The sequence below is a fragment of the Rissa tridactyla genome, chromosome 9 (genome assembly GCF_028500815.1).
Source record: "Rissa tridactyla isolate bRisTri1 chromosome 9, bRisTri1.patW.cur.20221130, whole genome shotgun sequence".
Taxonomy (NCBI): domain Eukaryota; kingdom Metazoa; phylum Chordata; class Aves; order Charadriiformes; family Laridae; genus Rissa; species Rissa tridactyla.
The window spans coordinates 23,279,573-23,301,235 of NC_071474.1; the positions used below are offsets into that span (position 1 = coordinate 23,279,573).

At 41.0% G+C, this 21,663-nt stretch overlaps 1 protein-coding gene across 10 annotated transcripts in view; it reads left to right on the forward strand.

Annotated features, from left to right (window-relative positions):
• Positions 1-266: 266 nt before the first annotated feature.
• The window catches only part of NEO1 (neogenin 1), a 214,340-nt gene continuing 192,943 nt past the window's right edge, over positions 267-21,663 (forward strand). For 2 of the 10 annotated variants that reach the window (XM_054214172.1, XM_054214167.1), the window contains exon 1: positions 11,427-12,076. In XM_054214172.1, coding sequence (XP_054070147.1) covers positions 11,908-12,076 — 169 coding nt within the window. In that variant the 5' untranslated portion in view covers positions 11,427-11,907. Of the gene's footprint in view, positions 676-11,423; positions 12,077-21,663 lie in introns of those variants that run through there. The other 8 variants (XM_054214164.1, XM_054214171.1, XM_054214166.1 and 5 more) reach the window with 7 other exon arrangements.

Below are 21,663 nucleotides of genomic sequence, written 5' to 3' on the forward strand. Positions count from 1 at the left end.
TCAGCGGCCCCGGGGGTCCGACGGTGCCGGCCCGAGAACGTGGGGGGGGATGGGGTGTGTGTCTCGCCCCGCCGCTGCCGCCTCGTGCCGCCCTTCCCCGCGGGCGGGGGCGCAGCGCACGCTCGCGCGCAGGCGCGGTGGCGGGCAGCCGGGCGCGCGCACACCTGGCGCGGGGGTCGGCGGCGGGCGGGGGGAGGGAGGAGCGCGCGGGCGCATGCGCCTGCGCGCGGGGCGGGGGGAGGGCGGGGCGGGGGCGGTGAGGGCGCGAGGGGAGGAGCGCACGGCGAGCGCCCCTCTGGCTCCGTGCGAGGGAGCGGCGGAGCCCGGCGCTGGGACCGGCCCGCGATGGAGTGAGCCTGGCCGCTCCCGCCCGTCCGCCTCGCTGGCCGAGCCCCGCCGCCTGGCTGAGGGCCGCCTCCTCGGGGGTGCCGTAGGGGCGCAGCCCGGCGGCGGAGGAGCGGGGGAGCGCGACCCGGCCGGCAGGCAGGCAAGGCAGGAGGAGCCCCCCGGGGGAGGGGCTGCCGCTGGGTGCCCGGCTGCCGGGCGCGGGGAGCGGAGAGATGGCGGCGGGGAGAGCCCGACGGCTCCTCAGCTCCCTCTGGATCGCCCTTCTCCTCGGGCAGCCGGAGCCGGCCGGCGCCGCCGCTCGCAGCGGCTCACAGAGCCTCCTCACAGGTAAGGAGCGGGGCCGGAGCCCGGCGGCGGCGCGAGGAACGGGGGGCGCGGCGGGCCCGGGGTGTGAGGGGGCGGTGGGAGCGCTGAGGGGGCGCGTGGCCGCCGGGGGGGGCGGCGGCGGCGGCCGGTGCCGCTGGTGGGAGCGGGACGGTGCGGGCGGCGGCGGGCGCACCAGCAGAGGCCACTGCGCACCTCCGCAAGCGGGCGGGCGGCCCTGAGTAACCGCCGGTAACCGTGGGCACCTGAGTCCCCCTCCCGCAGCGCGAACGCCTCGGGAATCACCTGCCGGGCTGTGCCGGGAGGGCTCGGTCCGAGCTGGGCGAGCCGGGCAGCCTTCCTCGCACCGGTGGGGACTCGTTACCGGAGAGGAGGTGACAGACAACCTGTGGAGGAGGGGGGGGGGGGGGGAACTTCGCCTGGAAACTGTGCCGCAGTAGCCCAGAAATGAGGGGTCTGGCAGCCTTTCAGCGGCTGTAGTTCTCACACCTTTTACCATTGTTACCTTTAATGATCCATTATTGGATCCTGCATCTTTATAGGCTGCGCAAAACGTAATCTCATCCAGATGAAGCACGGTGTGCATACGAGAAGGCTGTCTAAAAAGGCCCTTGCGGAAGACCGCTAATACTGTAGAAGGCTCCTTAGTTTTGCAGCAGTGTTTTCAGCTCTTTTTGCAAAATGCTGGCTTTAGAAAGTAACTTTTTTTCCCCCCTCCTTGTCAGTAACAAACTAGTAGAAAGCTTGAAAAAAATCTGTTCTTGAATGTTGAATGCTGGGATTTTTTTTTAAATACTCCCCTATAAATTGAACCCTAATATTTTAACAGAAGGCTCTGTGCGAGTGGTATTTTGGAAAAAACTGCTGTTTAAATGAGTGGGTTTTAGCAACTTGGAAAAGTGAGAGTGGTTGCACTGATATTAAATGGTGTAATTGTCCTATCGCAAATCACATGAGGCAGAAATGTCTGTGGTAGTTCTCATTTTAGATACTACAGGCGTAACCACGTATGCTGACTCCTGTTGACAGAGAACGTATTTATTCTCTTGCACAGGACAGGCTTTGCAGATTCCAGGTCTGAAGCAGACTTTTTTTTTTTTTGCCCTTTTGAAAAAATTTTATACTTGGATTCAAAGATCTTCCAAGTATGTGTAATAGATAAGTTACGTTTTTTGATGTGTAAAATCTTACCACGTGGTGATTCTTTTTTAGTATTTACTGCTTTACTGACAGCTCACCGTAGTTACCATCATGTTGGTTGCTCTTTGCTACTTTGAAAAATCCTTTATGGTTTGAGGAGGTGAGATCGATAGGTGAAGTTTTATCTGTTGAAGTCAAATATGTGAAATAAGTCAGCAAAGGGGGAGTGATGTGCTGAAAACATGCCAAATAAAACCTCCATTGAAGCTGACCATTGATTGGAGTGGGAATTTAGAAGTCATAGTTTGGAAATCTTGGAAGTTCTGGTGAACCCCTACTTTCTCCTCTTTCTCTTTTGCGGAATGTACTTTTATGCTGTGTCAATGTGTGCTGTCCCATTGTATCCCTGGTGAGGACCAGAAGCAGGCTTGCGCTAACCCTGAGGGTGTTACTTAGAGGGAGTGAGTAACTGAGAAGGAAGGGGCTTTCTTGATTCTTTGTCTCGATGAAGATGAGATACTTCACACATAGTGAACGAACTTTATCTTGATTCACACTGTTTTCTACCTGATTATTGTTGGTTTTTTTCTTAAGCAGATGATGTTCCACATGCCCTTATATGTGGCAGGACATTCAAGACCCTTCCTGCTCAAAGGAGAGGGAATTGGGTGCAGATGTTTCACTCCATGCAATGAGAGCGCTCCCCTTTGTGTTTCAGATGCAGGGGTGATAGTGCTGTCTTCTCTCCCATGTTTTGTGTGAAGCTTGGTCTCTTTGGCATGCTCGGACGAGTCTTGTTAGGTTGGTGTAAAGGGCTGGAGAGGCAGAGGAACACCTGGTTTCCAGGTCCAGATGGAGGTTTAGCTGGGAGGCTTGGTGCTCTGCTTGTCAAGACTGAAGTGCTTCTTGCTGTGTCCAGAACAGTAGGTTTTAAATGCAAAAATAACAACCCCAAAACACGCTGGCCTTTTGGTGTTGATAAAATTGACATCAATGAGCAGAAGTTATAGATTTGGAAGCCCATATTCTTTGTATGTAGCTGTGGATGTTTGAGTGACATTTGATCCCATCTATTAATAGCCAGTCATTGCTCTCTGAAGAAGAAAAGAGTGTAGCTGGATTATTTTAGAAAAAAGAAGTGTATAACTTCATTTATTTGTGTATCTGTAAATGTTAGTGTGTTTCCTAGTCTGTTTGGTTGCTTTGCAAATAAGGTAAAATGAGCTACTGGTTCTAGAATGAGGACATTTCACTTAGCTAAGGGAATAAAACAAAAAAATATCAGTAGTACTGAACAAGCATCAACTGAAGCGAAATCGTGCCTCTTGTAACTGATTGAAACTGACTGGAGATTAGCATAAAAACTTTGATCTATACAGGATTGCATTATTAAGAATAAAATTGAAGTTGATATAACTTTTAATTTTTAATAGAAAAGCTGTGATAACCTATATATACACCATTGAGGTTGCAAATTAGATTATTCAGAAGCAGGAAATTTGTTCTGTCTCTCCCTGGTATTCTTGAAGTCCTTGGAATTGATGTGTATTTTGTTGTTAAAGGGCAAACTGGCAGTTCTGGAAGTCCACAACCAAATGCAATTAGAAACTGGTGGGCATGAAAACTGCAGGGAGACTCCCAGAACTGAGCAGGTCTTTTTAGCAACGTGTTGATTAGAGATTGTTGGCACAACATGTGCTGCTCTATAGGATGCTCCTTCTAGGGTGAGAGTAGTGTACTGAAAGCTGAAGAAGATGGGAGCACAGATCATCCGAGTTCCTTAGAAACGTAAGGTTATAATTTGTTTGTTTTGTGTGCACTTCTTGATTATTTCTAAATATATATCGCAGGTTAAAAATAGAGTAGAAATATTCAGGTCTCAGTTACATCCCAAGACACTTAATCACAGGTCTCTGGTTGATATTCCCATTTCATGTAAACACGGTATGTGTCAGCCACGTGTGTTCCGGGTGTCGCGTATGAGCTGATAGAAGCGATTTGATTGCTTATGGCTCCTGAGAGATGAAAACACCGGTGCCACACGTATATATGGGCAACAGTGAAAAGGTCTGTTGATGGTGGAGTGTATTTCTTGTGAGGGTGAACTATTGTTCTAATAATCTGTGAATCGGGCTGCCTTTCACTGTGGCTCTGGTGATGTATTGTCGCTTGTCCTCCACTAGAAGTGCCTAAGTTGCACATGGCTTTTGCAGTGTTTATTTGTTTTATTAGTCACCAAAGAAAATGATCTGACTTGCTTATGAAGCTATCCTAATAAAGTAACACTTCCATTTAAAAATTATAAGAGGTGTGTACACACCTTCACCTAATACTTATCACAGTGAAAAACAGTGAACAAAAATTGTAATTTTTTTTTTAAAAATGACTAGGCTTAGTTACCTCCCACTAGCTTATTGGTGCAATTTAAGTAAGGAAATTACATACAGTCAATTTTTCTTTATATAAATAAGAGTATTTGGTTATTCCTGATGATAAAGTGTTGTGATTTGCAAGACATTAACCTTCAAACAGAGATTCTCAGAGAGGTCTGAAAACTCTGTAGGCGCTTGCTGGGTTGCCAAGAGGAGAGTGATAAGGAGCGAGCATGGAAATGGCGTGGGAGTTTAAGAAAACTACACAAAGAGAAATACGATATGTTTCTCAACCTTTACTTTCAAACTATGAAAGCATTTAACTTGTGCAACGTCAGCTGAGTTTGATATAGGGTTTGAAAGCAAATTTTTGTACCTTTGCTAGTTTGGCATGGAAATAATTTCGTGTATAAAAAAATTTGCATGTATGCTGATATGTTTGTAGCTAACTTTTCTAAACATGCCGTATTTTTATATATGCAGAATTTCCAGGTGGAGAGATACTGCCCCCAGGTATCAGGAGAGGTGCCACTTCAGACTATTGTCCTGAAATAGATCTCTGGGCCTTCAATAGTTAAATACAATGCTCTAGGGCTATCGATCTTAAAAGGCAAAACAGCTCTTAATAGAGAAAATGTCTCAGCACTGTGGAAACAACAGTCATATTTTACTGATTGGATGCTATTGATCTAGTTCTCCAGTTAAATTGCCAAGATGAAAGTAGTAATCCTGATTAATGCCATATAAATAGATAAGTACAGTTTGTATGTGTATAGTTGTGGAGCCCTTCAGGAAAACTGAAACTCTATATGGTATTTCAGATCCTTTAATTTTAAGTGGGTGTTTTACCATTTAGTATTCATGCTGAAGAGAGCATCTTAATTTTACAAAGTAAACGGACTATTATGATAAACCCTTTTTGCATCAGTTAAAATAGCTTTTATTTTCTGTGAAAGCTGCCTTATCAAAGGGAGTGAAGGAATTGGCAATGTTCTGCTGCTGAACTTTCTTGGGAGTTTGGGTAATTCCCTGGAGTATGTGACAGCCAAGAGATGTTTGAGTTGTGTATGACGTGAAGAGATTTAATGTTTAATTTTAATGAAAACTATTTAATGTCTCTTTAACAGTCTGATTAAGAAGTTAATTACTACAAAGCAAAAAGAGTTTATTTTTTTTACATGTGACCAAACAATAGCTCCCACTCATTGCCTCTGGGTGTTTTGGGAAAACAAAATCCCAACCATATCTCTGAAGGTGCTGTTCAGAAGGGACTGTCCAACTGGGGAACCCACTGGCCTCCAAATACCTAAACTTATGTATTTTCTTTTTTTTTTTATGGCGTTCACTGATTCTCATTGCCAGTCTTTGAACTTTCTTGGTTCAGCTATGATTTGCTATAGTGAAATGACCAGAACTGGGTATGGCTTTTTTAGGAAGGTACTGGTAATTTATGATGTGACCATGTGTTATGTTTCCTATTCCACTTGCATTCTAGTTTTCATAGTTACTCAGTAAGAAATCTTCTCTTGAGTTGATAAGTTGATCTAGAAACAGTGAATTGCATGTTAGAGAGAGTTTTTTTCCTTCAAATTGCGTTGTTCTGCATACATTAGCAGTGAATTTTTTTTGCTGTGAAGTAGTTTGTGCAGCTGACATCGTAGTGGTTACCATTGAAGAAATTCACAGGCTCTGCTTATGTTGAATTTCTTCATTTGCAGAATTTAATCTGTTGATCTTTTTCTTAATGCATTGTATAGGTGTTGGCTCATATGAATGACTCACTTTTTGATAATTTTTGATTCTGATGATTCAGTTATTTTGTGTTTCATCAAAGCATAGCAGCTTGATAATTTTTGGTATCCTCTGGTCATGTAGTTTTGTCCAGAGGTCTTTTAGAAGTGGAAAAACCGTTCTGTGATTAAATTGCCCACTACTTCATCTGTTCAAAGAATTTGAATATACTACTGCCCTTTGTAGTGAAGTTAGGTAAGATTTTAATTAAGTTACCCATTCAGGAGTGAGTCTTACTGTGGTTTTGTTAATTTTTTTTTTTTACTATTGCCTTAAAAAAACCCAAACTGTATACTTTTTTTTTTAAATTTTTCGTTTATCTACTACAAAAGCTTAGAAAGTGTGTTTAGTTTTTGGAGGTAGAAGAGCCACTTACAGGTCCATCAGGTGTTTCAGCCCTTCACATCACCCACTGTGTTTTTGCCATGTGATGATGGGAGAGCCACGCCAAGGAAGTCCCTTACCTGTGTCTAACTGCCCCTGAAGGCCTGAATGTCTTTGCTGTCTTGTTTTGTATGATTAGTAATTCTTGTGGTTTTGTACTTCTGTCCACTGCTTCCTCCACATTTCACTTTCTCTCCTGGTTTTCTAGTCACCTATGTGCTTTATATCCTTCTGGGTTTCAGTGGGGGTTCTATTTCTGCTTCATCAATATAGCTCTGTCGAACTTTGCCCCCATTTATGTTTTTTATCTTTTTCTTTGGACAGCTTCTGAGTTTTTTTGATTCTAGCTTTTTCTGCTCTCATGTATGTGTGGGCTTTTAATATTTTACCTTTGTTTTTATTTGATGTCTTTTCTACGTGTCTTGAAGCTGTCACGTTTTGTGACACTGGGTCAGAGCATGCGTCAGCAGCCAGCACAGTTGTCTTCCATTATTATTATACTTGGATAAATTTAGCTTGTTTGATGTGCTTTTAGCTTTTTTCGACATATGTCTAATGTTGATGTTGACCTAGAGGTGAATAATGCAGTGCTGCTAGTATGTGTATGGTATTCTGTAGTTTGAGGTTTGTGCCAATATATCTTTAACTGATGTTTTAGACTTCATATCATTTGGAAGAGACAGTGCTTTTCTGCAGTTTTGATTTATTTAATGTTCTGTGTGTAGTTTACAGCCAGGTAATAATGAGTGTTTTTCTATAAAAGTTTTGCTTTATTTAGTGTTTTTTTTACTAAGGTAACTTGTGCCATGGAAAATCTTAGTTTGTCTTTGCATTTATGTGACTCTGTGATTGCATATAATATTTTTTATGTCTGTGACATAGCACTTCCCACTACATTGTCTTGGATGTAGAAGTTGTATCTCTGATAATTTTGGCCCCGTTGATTTTTATTTTACTTTTGGCAGGGACACCTTTTTATTACAGACATCGGCACCACACTTAAGCACTCGGAGGCAGCTTCCAGCTTTTTTTTTCAGCTCAGTTTTCAGTGTAATGGTCCAGCAGCTTGCTTCCACTTGGGCTGAGATGGAGTCAAGTCCTTCTGTATAAGCTTCATCTTTCTCAGTTTTCCCCTGTAGTTAATGAACCTGAACATCCCTTCTTAACTCTGCTCTGCCATTCATGCATTGAAACCTTATAATGTAACTGTAGAGAGCGCCACAAATAGAGGTGTTTGGATATTCTAAAAGTAGAACAGGCTGCCAAAAGTCATTTAAGTCATTAGACTTGTCATGACTTTTAAAATCTCTAGAGTCTATTGAGAAGGGGAGTATAGCTTGCTCTCTAAATTTTAAGGGGTTACTGTCACATTGGTTAAAAAATGAGTAACTGCTTGAAACCAATGGTTGTTGCATTGTTGTACATAGCAGAGAGAAAAGCTGGGTATTAACAAGAAGATGGAATATTTCCAAAAGTAATTTATAAAGCCAAATGTTCCTGTTTGAAAACAGGCATGGAAGGAAGTATAAGAGAACTGGAAATAAAGTAAAACTGCACCCAGAAATGTTTTTTAATGTGTTAAGACACTGAAGCAGTTTGCAGGATACTCCCTTGCAGTTGGAATTGGCCTTTTTTGGTGTCAGTGCTCACGTTGCAGAAACCCCAGGTATTTTGTTATCGGTTTGCGAATCTTTTATTAGAAATGCGTCTGGGCAGATACGAAACGCAGCAGATATGAAGTCGTTGCCAAACGTTAATCCTATTTCCATGTGTTTAGTTTCAGGCTGGCACTGCCACTAAAAGGAGGAGGACCTGCATGCTATGCCCTTCCACTTGCCTTCACAGACGTGTGTGGCGGCCGTGGGGAGTTGGGTTGGTTCCCTGGTCTGCTGTCCCACATCCTGCACCAGTAGCTGGGCTAGCAGGAGGGAGAGGGGGACGTGAGCACCTGGGAAGGGTGCTGCGGGAAAGGGAGGCTGCTTTTTCCAGTGGGGGTAGAGATCGGCTCAGTATTTGAACACGAAAAGCTCTAGGAGCAAAATATATCCTGAGTCTTCTGTCACCACGTTAATCTTTAATATTATGATGTATTATAGCACATCGATTTCGGATTTGTAGACTAGACTTTTGTCAGGAAGTGTGCATTACTGTTTTCAAATGAATTTGCTAATAAAATGTTTCATAAAAGTTCTTCTCTAGATTGGTAATGAATTCTCAGTTCAGCTTTAATTACTGTTTTCGTTTGTTATTTTTTTTCTCCTGCACTGAAATCTCATTTGTTTGACTGGTTCCTAAGTGGGAATAAAGCTATGAGCTTCATCGGAAAATACTTAGCCTTGAGGAAAAGAAATTTAAAACTACCAAATAGGCTACGCTTTCAGAAAAGGATAGTGGCCTGGTAATTCTTTGAGGGGAAAAAAAGCCGCTTACTTGCTTAAAGTCCAGAGGAACCTTCATTTAATGATGATTACATTGCGTAGCGTATCATTTCAGGTGTCGCTTTGAATCTGTCATGTACTGACAGTTGTCTCGTGGCTTTGTGAGGCCAGGACTTTGACAATCATCCCTGTACCGATAATGAAATCCTGTGAGGATAACGCTGAGTTGAGACCTGGTCTGGACTGTAGGAGAAGCTTATAGATGTTGTATGATGTGACAAGATGCCAGCGAAGGTGCTTGGGACACAAACTTGGCAGCCAAAGCAACCCCCAGTGTGTGGAGACTTCCAGCCAATTTAATGGCTAAGGTTGACATTGCTCCATTTTTCTCAGGAAAAAAATTAATGTTGCAAATTGTCAGGGATGTGCACATACTGGGAGGCTGGCGTGAAGGCGGGGTGTATGGGGGCTGTGTGGCTGAGGCTGGTGGGGGAGATGGAGACTGTTCCTTTCCTGCAGTGTGGCCTATCTCGGTATATTTTTGGTGGTTCCGCAGAGCGATTAAGGGGAGGGTTTTATGAAATGACTTAATTACTCCTTTTTGCTTATGGAGACAGCAGTAATGCAGAGGCAGAAATCATTGTTATGCTGATAGACCTGCCTCTACCAACCAGTGCAGTGGTGCGATGCTTGTTTAGATGCTGATAAAGCGACAGTCTCGGGGATTGTATCTGAAATTACAGGAGTATATTATTCATTTGTAAGGGCAAATTTGAACACATTTCGTGGGACAAGCTATTTTTATTAGCATTAAGAACTATTAGAGAGTATACTGCAAATTTTGTGTGTGACGGCTCTCCATAATAGTTGCAGGTTGCCTCCTTTTGTAGAATCTGACATGGCTTGTCTTCTCTTTGAAGTGTAAAATAGCTTATTTATCCTAATCGTCACATGTAGTTGTTTGCTTATACCTACTTCAGGTCTTGGGGGCCTTAATTTTATGTTCCATAGTTTTTCTTTTGTTATGTGTTCTTTTTACTTATCTCCTTATTCAAAGTTGTAGTTTTGAAAAATTCTTAAGAGGTCAGAAATGGTTTAGATATCTGCAGTGATTTGGCAACCATTTCTGTGTTGTGGTTTCATATAACTTTTTTGAGATGTGGATGAAAGAAAGCACACACAAACCACGGGTACAGGAAATGTAGTGTCATATTGGAACCACAGAGGTTTTTTTCAATTGTGTTATTGAGTGTAAATCAGTGTCCTTCACTTTTCAATGTGTTGTCTTTGACTACAGACAAGTAGTATTACTTATAGCTGATGTAAATATTGTAGGTCTAGTCTAAAGTAAGGAGGCAGAGTCTGCAAGGTAACACAACAGCATGTGGATAGAGGTTTTCATATTTCAAATTTGAGGCTTCCGGAGGGGAGAGAAGAGGAATCAATTTCTGAATGTGGAAGGAGAAGGCAGTCATCAAATGCATCCAGAGCAGGATCTGATATATTCTGACTGCTGGATAGTGCTAGTTAAAGGCTTGCTCTGGTTCAACTCAATTGGAATATCTTGTGTGCATGGTAACAGTATTATCAGCCCAAAATCCAAAGTGTTACCTTTTAAAGTAGTGTTTTCCAGTTGTTTCTTTGTTTGCAGTTGTTGCCAGCTTTTCATTTTACTGTGGAAGTCAATCTAAAGAAAAAAGTTAGCATTCATGGTAGCTGGAAGTATCTGTCTATACTAGACCTGATCTGCGTGTGCATTTTGATCACTGTTATTTTTTGTTCTCTCCGGAATATACTGTGGAGGCACCACTGGTTGTGACTCCATAGCAGAGGCTGAGCCTATGCTTTGGCATTTCATCTTCTCTGCATTCATGTTCATCATGCACAGCCTTTGTTACTTTAGCATAGTATTTTCAAGCATGCATTTCGCTTATTTATTAAAATTAAAAGGACCTGTAAGAGATTTTGGCCTTTATTTTTATCTTGTGTGATCTTAAACATTTTTCCCCAGTTTAGCCTATACACGTGTCATTCCTGTTTCTGCAGAAGCCTTGAAAGATTATCAACTGATTGTTTCTGAGTACAGATTAATATATGGAGCATATTGATGGCTTAATTCTAGTTTAGCTCCTGTAATATGAGTAACTTTATCATTCTTAACTTGCATGCTGAAGGGCTGTTGGTTATCGTGAGTGCACTGAAGAGAAGGTGTGATGGGGGTGATGGTGTTCATTTAAAAAAAAAATTAATAAAAAAGAAAGTAAAATAATAATAATTGGCCTCTGTAGATTCTGCCACACAGCCTCTGGTGGTATCAAGTGCCTTGCTGAATTATTACTAAATGCAAAGCTAGATTTGCTGGCCTGTCTTGACTGGATTCCCTTGGGAAACAGAGCAGCTGGATTGAATTGGCAAACTGAACCTCAAATCACAACACATTCGGTGAACTACCTATGTTGCTAGCATCTAATTTCTTGTAACTTGTGCAGTCTTGCTGCTGACAGGTGTATTAAGAAAGGCAAGTGGATTGTAGGGTGAGTCGATGGTTTGTATGGTTTGTATCGGTAGTGCAAAGATTGGAAATACATATATTTTTTTAAAAAAATGTACAACTCGTCACAGAACTAAATCAAGAAATGGTTTTAAGATAGGAAATGCACTTGAGAGGTTCAGACGGTTTTAACTTTGTCCTGCAGTGTCAGAAAAAGGTAGAGTTTGGTTTCAACTAGGGAGAGGTTGATGCATGTGTCATAATTACTTTTTTGTAGCTGTATGGTTATTGTCTGGTGTTACCTGTTACCATGTATCTTTGGAAAACTGAAGGTTAAAGGTCATGTTATTGCTCAAGACACCTGAAAGATAACCATGGAATCCCAGAATGTTTTGGGTTGGAAGGGACCTGAAAGCTCATCTATTTCTAACCCCCTGCCCTGGGCAGGGACACCTCCCACCAGACCAGGCTGCTCCAAGCCCCGTCCAACCTGGCCTTGAACCCCTCCAGGGATGGGGCAGCCACAGCTTCTCTGGGCAACTTGGGCCAGGGGCTAACCACCCTCACCACAAAGGATTTCTTCCTAGTATGCAATCTAAATTTCTCCTCTTCCAGTTTAAAACCATTCCCCTTTGTCTTGTCATTCCACTCCCTGATCCAGAGTCCCTCCCCATCTCTTATGGTAAAACGGGGTAATAGACTGTTCCCCAGTGGCCAGGAAATTGTCATGGATGTTACTGATTTTTTAAATAACATTCTTATTAGTGGTTTCAGAAACTGGTCTTCATTGTCTTTCAGGGCTTCCAAAGGTGCTGTGTGGGTGGAGAATTATTACCTATTCTTTGCAAGTAAGCAGAAATACTTCTGTTAGTGCTATGCTGTTCTTTTAATTGTGGAAGCTGTTACAGTTTTTTAGGTAACATTTTGTAATTCTAGTAATGAGAGCACCTTTTGCTTCATCTTTTGGAAAATTTCTCTTCAGGTGATTTTCTAAGAGATTTGATAGAAGGGCTTTAGATGTTGACCAAATGGTATCTGGGTATCACCGTAAAAGCAGATCCAAGTTTGATTCATTCTTCTACCTTTTATGATAGCAACTGTTAAATTTTATGCAGTCTCGTACATCAGTTTGAATTGGAAACATCCATGGTTGTTCTGTAATTGCTTATATACTCTTCCAAAGCTATAACACAGCTTTCAGTGGTGTCTGTGTAGAAGTAATTTCATTTTGAGGTGCCGTTTCCTAAATGTTTTTAGAATAAAAAATATAATACTTGTTTTCAAGTCTTCTGATTTGCATGTACGGGGAAAAAATTGATTGAAGGAGGTAGCTGTAATGTACTCTGCAGGTGCATTACTGCCTGCTGTAAACGAGGTGAAAATGAAAGCATGAACTTGAATAGAGCAGTTGGGCAGAAATCACCTTTAAAAAAAAAAAAAACCTCTCTAATTTTTGTAATTGTAACTGATCATCATTTTAGTGTACCAATGAGCGTATGCATGAGTTGGAATGAAATTGAGATGGTATAAATATATGGCAAAAATAGCTGATAAATGTAGTCTCTGTGTTCCTTTTCTTAGCAGGCTTTTGAGGCAGGAAAAAAAGCAACTGTGGAACTTTGCATTTATGTATCGTTTAGCTTACCAGAAGTCTTAAGTTTGGTAACTTATCACAAAGGCATTGCATGTTAATTATTTATTGTACGCTTTGATGCGGGAGTTCTTGCTTTAATCAGCTGTTGTGGGGTGCGGTGGCTGCTGTTTCTCTCAGGTTAGCTCCTCCCACCCCTCACCTTGGTGTAAACTCTGTAGTGCATTTCCTCACCATTTGCCTCCAAAGTTACTACTAAGCTGGATTTCACAACTTTTTGATAAAATTAGAAACATATTTCTGTGATAAGTGTTAAATTGCTGTGGCTTTGTCATCCCTATGTCTAACTTTCTTGTCTCTCTAAAGAACTGGACCTGATTTAATTTTTCTCCTTTACAGATGTTTTTGCACTTTCAAACTTTGCTTTACAGAAAACAATCAATAAAAATGTTTATCATGGAAGTCTGTTTAAAACTTTGTGACATCTGGCATCATTCTTTATCTTACTAGACTAAAAAAGAAATCTGGTGATCATAACTGTCACAGAAAATCTAACCTGCTCTAGGCAGTAGGGCAGTCATCTTAAATGAAGATTGTACATTTTTGAGAAACTGTATGGGTAACTTGGAGATATTTTTGAGCACCGCTGTAGTATCACGTAAAATCTTTCTGAAGTTGCTTCACGATTTTTGGCGTACAAAAATAAAGATTTTTAGAATATACTTCTGGAATGTGGACATAACCTGGTTTGTGTCATCTACAAGGCAAAACTTAAATAACAATTAGGAAACTGTGTGTAAGTCTTGTAGTTAAAATCCCAGTTGGTATTTTAATGAAAAATCCTTTGTGCGAATCTGCTGATGGATTTTTTTTTTTTTCCAACCCTGAGAAAATTCTAGGTTTCCTTTTGCATCTTCCCACACCACAGTGTCTGTGGGAAGCTGCACGAGATGGATAATGTACACACAGATAGAGGTAAGGGAGAAACACAGAAACAATAAAAGAAAAAAAAAAAAGGTCAGTTGGCTGCAATCTGGATGTGTAAGGGAGGCAAGGTGGTGGTGAGCTGAGCTATGAAGTGCCACAGATGCTTGTTAGGCAGCAGCACTGACATGCACAGTGCATCAGATGATGGTAGGAAAAGAGTTTGACAGATCTCTTAGTGTCTCCCTCTTTTCTGTGCAAATCCACCGTGGATGTTGTGCTTAGCTTTGGATGTTACGTGGGTGAGTAACATGTTTGTACGTGTGTGTCCCCTTACACCTTCACTGGATTTGCAAACTGAGGGCGTTACCTACATTTAAAAAATATAAAACTTGTGCATCTTTAATGCCAGCGTAATGCATAAATGTGTACGTGCTTTGTAGAAGTAGGATTCCACGTGATAAAGTTACAGAAATATAATTTGTTTTTTAAGGGAGATTGCTGTATTTACTTTGTGACGTGCTATGAAGCTGTGGGGCACTCTATGGATGTGGAAGCTGCTCGGCAGGGCTGCGAGGTGAATTGGGCTCCTGAGAACTGGGGTGGGAGGGGGACAATACTCTCCCCTCCAGCCCAGAGTTGGGAAGGATAGAGTTTACACTCATTTCTAGCTGTCAGCAATTAGCTTTTCAAGTAAACATTGTAAGGATTTTTAAATCTGTGAAGAGGAGTATAATTATGAGGTTCTTAGTACCTTAATGTGGCCTGGAAGCCGCACTGTGATTGAATAATTTTATTTAGATAGATTTACTTGGCTAAGTAGGAGAATGTAAAACCCCAGCCTGAATACTGTAGTGATGGCCTCCTTCCTCAGGATTGTTTTCTTTCAATTAGTGTGGTGCTCAGAGCCTTTCTCAAGTGTTCCTCTTGTTCCTCATTGTAGAAAAAAATATTTTTTCTTTCTTAGTGCTTTTTTTTTTTTTAAACTACTTTAACCCTTGACCACTCTGGCATGAAGTTGAATAGAAGAATAGAGTAGCTGTGTGTGCCTGTACCAAGATTTGAAATAGGAAGAGAAGTTTTGCTTTTCTAATTTTGCTTGTTCTCTTTTTTTTTTCCTGGTACATATTAGTGCAGGAGCAGATGTACACTTACAAACTTTGGTTGCATTCTGCAGGAATATAAGGCTTTTTACTGATGCAAAAGTATCACAGAATTTTTAGAGGTCTTAATTTGTCTGAAGCTCAAAAAACTGCCGTTAACGGTTGTGATGTATAGTCGTTACCAGTGTTGTGAAGGCCGTGTTCTTTCCCAGGTGTGGGATGTTGGAGCGCCGGCCTTTCCTTCCGAGGCTGGCTGTGATGCTGCTGCTGCGCTCGCTGCTTGAGCGAGCAGAGGAATGCCGGAGGCCGCCGCAGGGGCCAGGGATTGTTGGGAGCCAGCAATGGCAGCGGGGACCCAGCTGGGACCGGGAGAGGCGGCCGGGCTGCCCTGCCTTGGAAAGGATGTGGTTGAAACCCAGTGGATTTTCCTTCCCGGGGTGAGGAGGAGTCATGTACGCAGGGCCCAGCAGGCTTGTGGTGTTGGGAGGGATGAAGGCTGAACTGATGCAGCTTTATTTGCTCGACAAATTAAATGCCTTTCTGTAACTACGGACACTAAGGACCAGGAGTACAACTAACTGCTTTATACCTGGGGTGACTCTTGCCCTGCCCTGCCTCTCAGGTACCAGCTTTGGCTAATAGTTGAAACAAAATGATACCAATTTTTAGTGGTGATGAATTCGAGAGAGACTAAGAACTTAAACCGTTACTTCTAATGTGATGGATATCAAAGACAAAGCCTTTCACAATCTATTGTGGCAGTTTGTCAAGATGGCTTATTGTTCTTCATTCACGCTTGCACTGCAAATGTTTTCATGGCGAGGAGCTACTCTGTAGACTTACTCAGAGATATAAATCCTGAGTTTTACCTCTTGGCAAGAAAAATACATATACTATGACAGCTAAGTGAATTTCATTACCCTGAGGACAAATGCAGAAAAGCTTCTAAGAAGTAAATATGTTCAAATTATATTTCTGTCAACACAATTGATTTCACACATGACTTAAACATAAAAATTGACTTTTTTGATGTCTGAGGTTAAACAGTTAAAATATTATTCTGGAACATTACAAAATACAGAGGTATGGACAGGTTACATGGAGATGTAGCTGTGTGTTCTTGATGTTGTTTATGCAAACATTAGTCAATGGCGCAGCCCTTTGATGTATCCTTTGCTTGAAAGGTGTTATGAATCTCACCATTAGATGTTAATGATGCCAGTATTAAGTCAATTCTTTCTCTGAAAACTGAGTAGCTAATCAATATATAGAAATATTTTTTGTGCCAAAAATTGATTTTAACACTACTTATCTGTCTTGAGCTTTCCTGGGTCCTCAGAACATTATTTTAACAAACAGGTGGAGAAGTGTCTTCTACATGAGAGTCGGTTTTGTGGCATGGTGTGGAGCTGGCAAAGCAATGAAATGTATATTGTCATTGCAAGGATTTTTCATGTGGGCTAAACAATATCGTTTTTAATATATTAAAACAGAGAGGTTTATGGGACACAACACAGCTAGCTGCCTTATCTTGAAAGCTCCAAAGAAAGCACTGCGATTACGTTCGCTTCAGTAATTCAGAAGAAAACAACCTATGAATTTGACTCGACAGCTTCTATCAGACACAGATGTCGCCAGAACATATAAGTACTTGTTTTGGTGAATTTACTAGACTTCTAGCATCCATCCAAAAAATCTCCATGGCATGAGAACTTTAGGATACGTTTCTTATTTGCATCAGTTGGAGGTAGAGGGTACCATGCATACAGTTTTACGCTGCTAAATTTAGATGTAAAGCATAATATTTAGCTCAAAGACCTACTTAAAAACAGTTTAAAATGCGTAGTTGTCTGGTGCTATAGAGCCGTACAGCCAGGCTCACCAGGTGGGGACTCAGCGAGTGGTGAGACCCCTGACATCTCAAAGGTGGTTGGTTCTCCATGTGCAGTAAAGGTGTAAGGCAGGACATCTGTATTGGGGCCAGGACGCTGGAAGGTTGATGGCTCCTCCTGGGCCAGAGCTTGAAGAGCAGTGCAGCACAAAAAATTGAAAATATGATTGTTGTCCTGAAGTAACTGCTACAGGGAAGGTAAAAAACTGCTAATCTGCGTCCTTCATTGCGTCATTTAACGAGCCTGTGAATTGAGAAGGTGTTGTGTGCTGGTAGTAGCCATTGCATTTCATTGTTGGTGCCGTACTGCTCTCTTGCTCTCTGAAATACACAAGTTATTTTAGGCATTACTGGGTTCTTTGAATTCATGTAAAGCTGTAGTTGTTGAATGTTGGGATGTCTGGCACAGGCAATGGATGATGGGGCCTCGGTACTGCTTTATTTGGGGAACTGGTCCCCGTTAATGACGAGGGCCTGATGATGAGGCTAAGCCACGCTGTCTGTCACACGGGCAATTCTTAATCGATTTATGCTTGTATGCACTTCCTGTTTTATTCAGCAGGTTTTTGCTACCTTCTGTAGTGTATGTTTCCTGTAGATCTTTACATATTTTGGCTGTGGTGTGACTGTGAAGGAACCCTGTTGACATGGAAGCTCATTAGCAATTGGCTGGGCACTGTCCTCCACCGCCTGCCCCCGGCCCCAGTAGCTCTGTCTAGTGGCACTAGGCACTTCGTGTGCATGCTGTTTATTTTGAAGAAAACTAGAAATTGAAATAAAATGTGTCAGTCTTTTCATAACGGTTTTCATATGGAAATAAATCTACTTGGCTTGTTACTTTGACAAGTGGATCTTATTGTAATGTGTTGTTTCATTGTTGTTTTGTGCAGATTATACCATTCTTATGCATATAGGCTGGTCACATAATAGTTTATTCATGACTAAAAATTATTTTGCAGAAGCGCAAAGCTACAAGCCGTTGTCACTTTCCTGAGCCTTTCTGAAGGGCTTGAAATCACTATGAACTCTTGAACTGTCTTTTCTTGTTCCTCAGAATATTAACTTTATCACTTGAGAAACGAGCACAATTTGTGTGCACAGAATGCACGATATTTCATCCTTTCAGCCTCCAATTTTACTGTATATGGAAATCAAAATACCAAATTCCCAAACCTGAATATTTTCACGTGACCGCAGGGTGTAAGGTGACCTCTTTGGCTCTGGTCCCAGTCCAGGAATGTATCGTTTCTTTGAGTTACTTTCAAACAGGTATTACTTTACAATTTAATTGGCTGCATACATCTCGAAAAGGATATAAACCGGTGGGTTTTTCCGCTATGGAGACATAAAGGCTTGTTTCACAGAAGAGAAGGCATAAACAAGCTGGTACAGGGAATGCTGTATGAACTGAGCTATACTGTATACTTCAGGGAAAAAAAAGTCAGATTTTTTTTTTGGCCTTATGGCTTTTGGCAGTGTCAGACAAAACAGTCAATGTTCTCCTAGAAAAACTAAAGAATTCTTTTATATCTTGAAAACATATTTAAAGACACCCCTCCACCCCCCCACTCGATCTTTGTGCGTTGTTGCAAATGTTGTTCAGTCTTACTTTTGCTGGAGGTTCTTGTTCAGTGTGGTCACCGATGTGTTTTACCTCTTCTGGTGAAAATTTCAAATCTGGGGCAGTAACCAGCTGCTTTGAAACCAAAGGCCACTGACAATTAGAGAAAAGAAAAAAGTTCAAAATGTTTGGAGGGGGTAAACCCTTTGTTTTGGAGACTTTTTTTTCTTTTCTCTTGTTTTTAATAACTGAAAGTGATCTAATTAGTATCTGTAGCTGGATCCAAAAGCCTTTTGCTGACCTATATTCAGACCCCTTTCATCAGCTTCTGTGTGCTTAAGATCTTCATGGTAGTTATTTAGCACAAGGGAGCCAGACATTGCAAGGAGGATTCATAAGCCTTTTAGTTCTTTGAATCTTGTTTTGCTGGTTGTTTGTTCATTCCTTACTTCAATATTTGTGGCTTATCTTCAATTTTAATCTTACTTTACTGTTTTTGACTTTCCTTCTTTGTAATCTGTGGCTTTTAATGTCTAAAAGGTCCTAAATATTTGATCAAAATAAGACCTAATTCCCCTTCTGAAGAGAATAAATCACTTCAAAAGTGGCAGAAAGAGAAACCATATGCAGGCAAAATGTAGTTTGAGGGGAAAGATACAGCGTGCAAGCATATACAATCAATTACTGAAACTTGGCACTAATGTTCCCTCTGCTCCCTACTTAGCCACTTTCAGGCTTAGAATGCAACTTAGGTAGTTTCCATTAATCTATTTAAGGTTAAGAGCTCTGGGCGCAGAACTCTTGCACGTGCATTCTCTTAAAATCTCATTTTCTCCCGGTTGCCTTTGTCCTGGTTTCTCCAGTTTGTTGCTCAGGTGTACTTGCTGTGTTTCATTCTGTTAACCAGCCATGTTGAGTCTCCCTGCTTAATTTTTTTTGAGTGGAGAACAGGGTTATAAGTTGGTATCTCTCTGCAATTTCAGAGAGGTAAGTAAGTAGGATGTATTAATACATGTGTATCCTTCCTAGCGCTGTTTTAGCAGAGCCGGCCGTCCACATTTACGAGATGGTGAAACTACTGTATTTGTAGTAGTCAGACCTGGGACTCCAGAATAATCTTGTTACTGCTGACTAGTGAAGGTTGTTAAGGAGCTTTGAAAATGTCAAGTGCTGCAAAAGTGAGAAGCAGTCTTCATTCTGAGGCAGAGTTAATCAAACTGATGAACATGCAGAGGAGATGGCAGATACGGGTAACATCTATGGCAAAATCGTTTATAGCTATTCGCTGAAATACTTTTAGTTATGATGTTTTTCCTTTGTGGATTTCGTTACTAATAACAAGTTAGGAAAAAAATTATTAGAAATTATCACTGTTCTCCCTTTTCACAAGATCTGAGATCTCATTTTCAAGCAATTCCTGACCCATTAACTCCTGCAAATTTTGTTTAATCCTATCTGAATATTTTCTGGCAAGGTGATTAAGATATTATTTAAACATAGGGTAACATTTAAAGCTGATTTTTTATTCTTTTAAAGCTAAATATTTAAAGTTTTACCTACTTTAAAATCAACACTTCTATTAATATGTAACTAAATATTCTGGCAGTACAAGCCTGACATTTAAAAGAAAGTAGGAGGGGGAGGTCACTAGCTAAGTGCTGGAAGTAGAGTTTGAGTGATCAGCTGGATTCTGACAGATATCAGGCTTTATCCTAGTGCGAGGAACAGTCACTTCGATGAAAGTTCAGTAGATACTTCATGCAACCTTAAAATATTAATAAGGAATAGAAAAATCAGGGCATCTGTGTCTTCTGTTTCAGTCTGAAAATTAAGAAGTGCGCGTGAGAAGCAGAGATCGTAGGCCCTTATGATCAAAGCTGTTCAGCTCACCAACTATAGAGGCTTTTGTTCAACAGATAGATCTTAAATGTGCTGAACGTTATAAACTTGTAAGTCAAGAGCATTTAGTATCTATTGAGTAAAAAAAACCAGCCAACCAACCAAACCCAAACACCACCAAAACAACTTTTTCATGTGTTTACAGCATTCAAGTTAATTCTTTAGAAAAGCAGCTTGACACTGATATTAAGTAATTTTATGTAATAAATATTTCTTTCTAATGTAGTAATGTGTAAAAAGTAATGCAGATGGCTTTGAAGTAGTATGATTGCCTGATGATATACATAAAATATTATTCACAGTCCCAAAATTAAGGTTTGGTGTCGTGATTACAGGGTATCGTCTTGAAAATTATCAGTCTGGTTTTGGGGGAGGGAAGGTTTATAAGAATAAAATAATTACTTTTAGAACAGTCAGGGGATGGGGTGACACAATAAAACTCTGTTTTCTTGTTCTTCAGAGTAATAGAATTGATAGATTGTGTATCTTCTCTCCTGTTTTTCCCTTTGGTCTGACTGAGTACTGGAAGGCCACCACCTAACAAACTCCTGACTGAAAAGTTCTGATGACCTAACTTCTTTAATTTCAAGGACAGCACTTCTATAGAAAATAAGTCTGACAGATTTTTAGCAAGTAACTAGTACATTACACATTAAGATCAGTTGCAGGTAAAATTTTATTGTGTAAAAATGGAACAAAAAGGATCTGTTGCATGTGAAGACACGTTACTGTTACAGAAGGAATTGTTTGTTACCTTAAAGATGGGGGAAAATGTAGGTTTTGGAGCATGAAGAAACATCAAGTTAAATGAATCATGAAATGTTTGTGATGATTTACTACATACTACTGTTCTTCTTTCAGACTTGTTCCCCAGCTCACTTTGCCATTTGTGCTCGCAGACTGTACTGCTTACAGATGAATTATGAAAAGCCTGAGACATTGGGCATTACCTGACCAGTTCATTCTTATTCTCCTCCTCCTTTATAGCCACAGGTTTGGCCAAAAGAAAAACCTATTGTTAGCGAGCCAGAAACAGGTCTGTGTCTGCGTTTTAGGAATGTGCTTTTAATATTGTTGGACAACGTACCTCTCAACAAGAATTGTTGGTGTTGGAGCTGCAAAGACTGAATAAACTTCCTGAGGGGAAGCAATTATAAAATATCCAGGAAGTTATTAGGAAATGCGAACTCCTGCTCCTGTCTGGTAACTATATGAAGTGCTCACATTTTATAAGGCACCAGCCTGCGCGCTGTAGAACTTGAAAAACATGGACTTGTTCTTCAGTAATAGGAAACTTTTTTGTAGACTAGATGTCGGAGACGTAACATCAAGTAATGTTAAAGCTCGGGCTTTTAGAAAGGTTCTTAACTGCCCTGAGAAAAATGGTTTGTGGCAGTTCTCTGCGATGTGCAGTAACTCTCCACTGCTGATAGAAATAGATCTAATTTTCATTATTTTTCTTATTG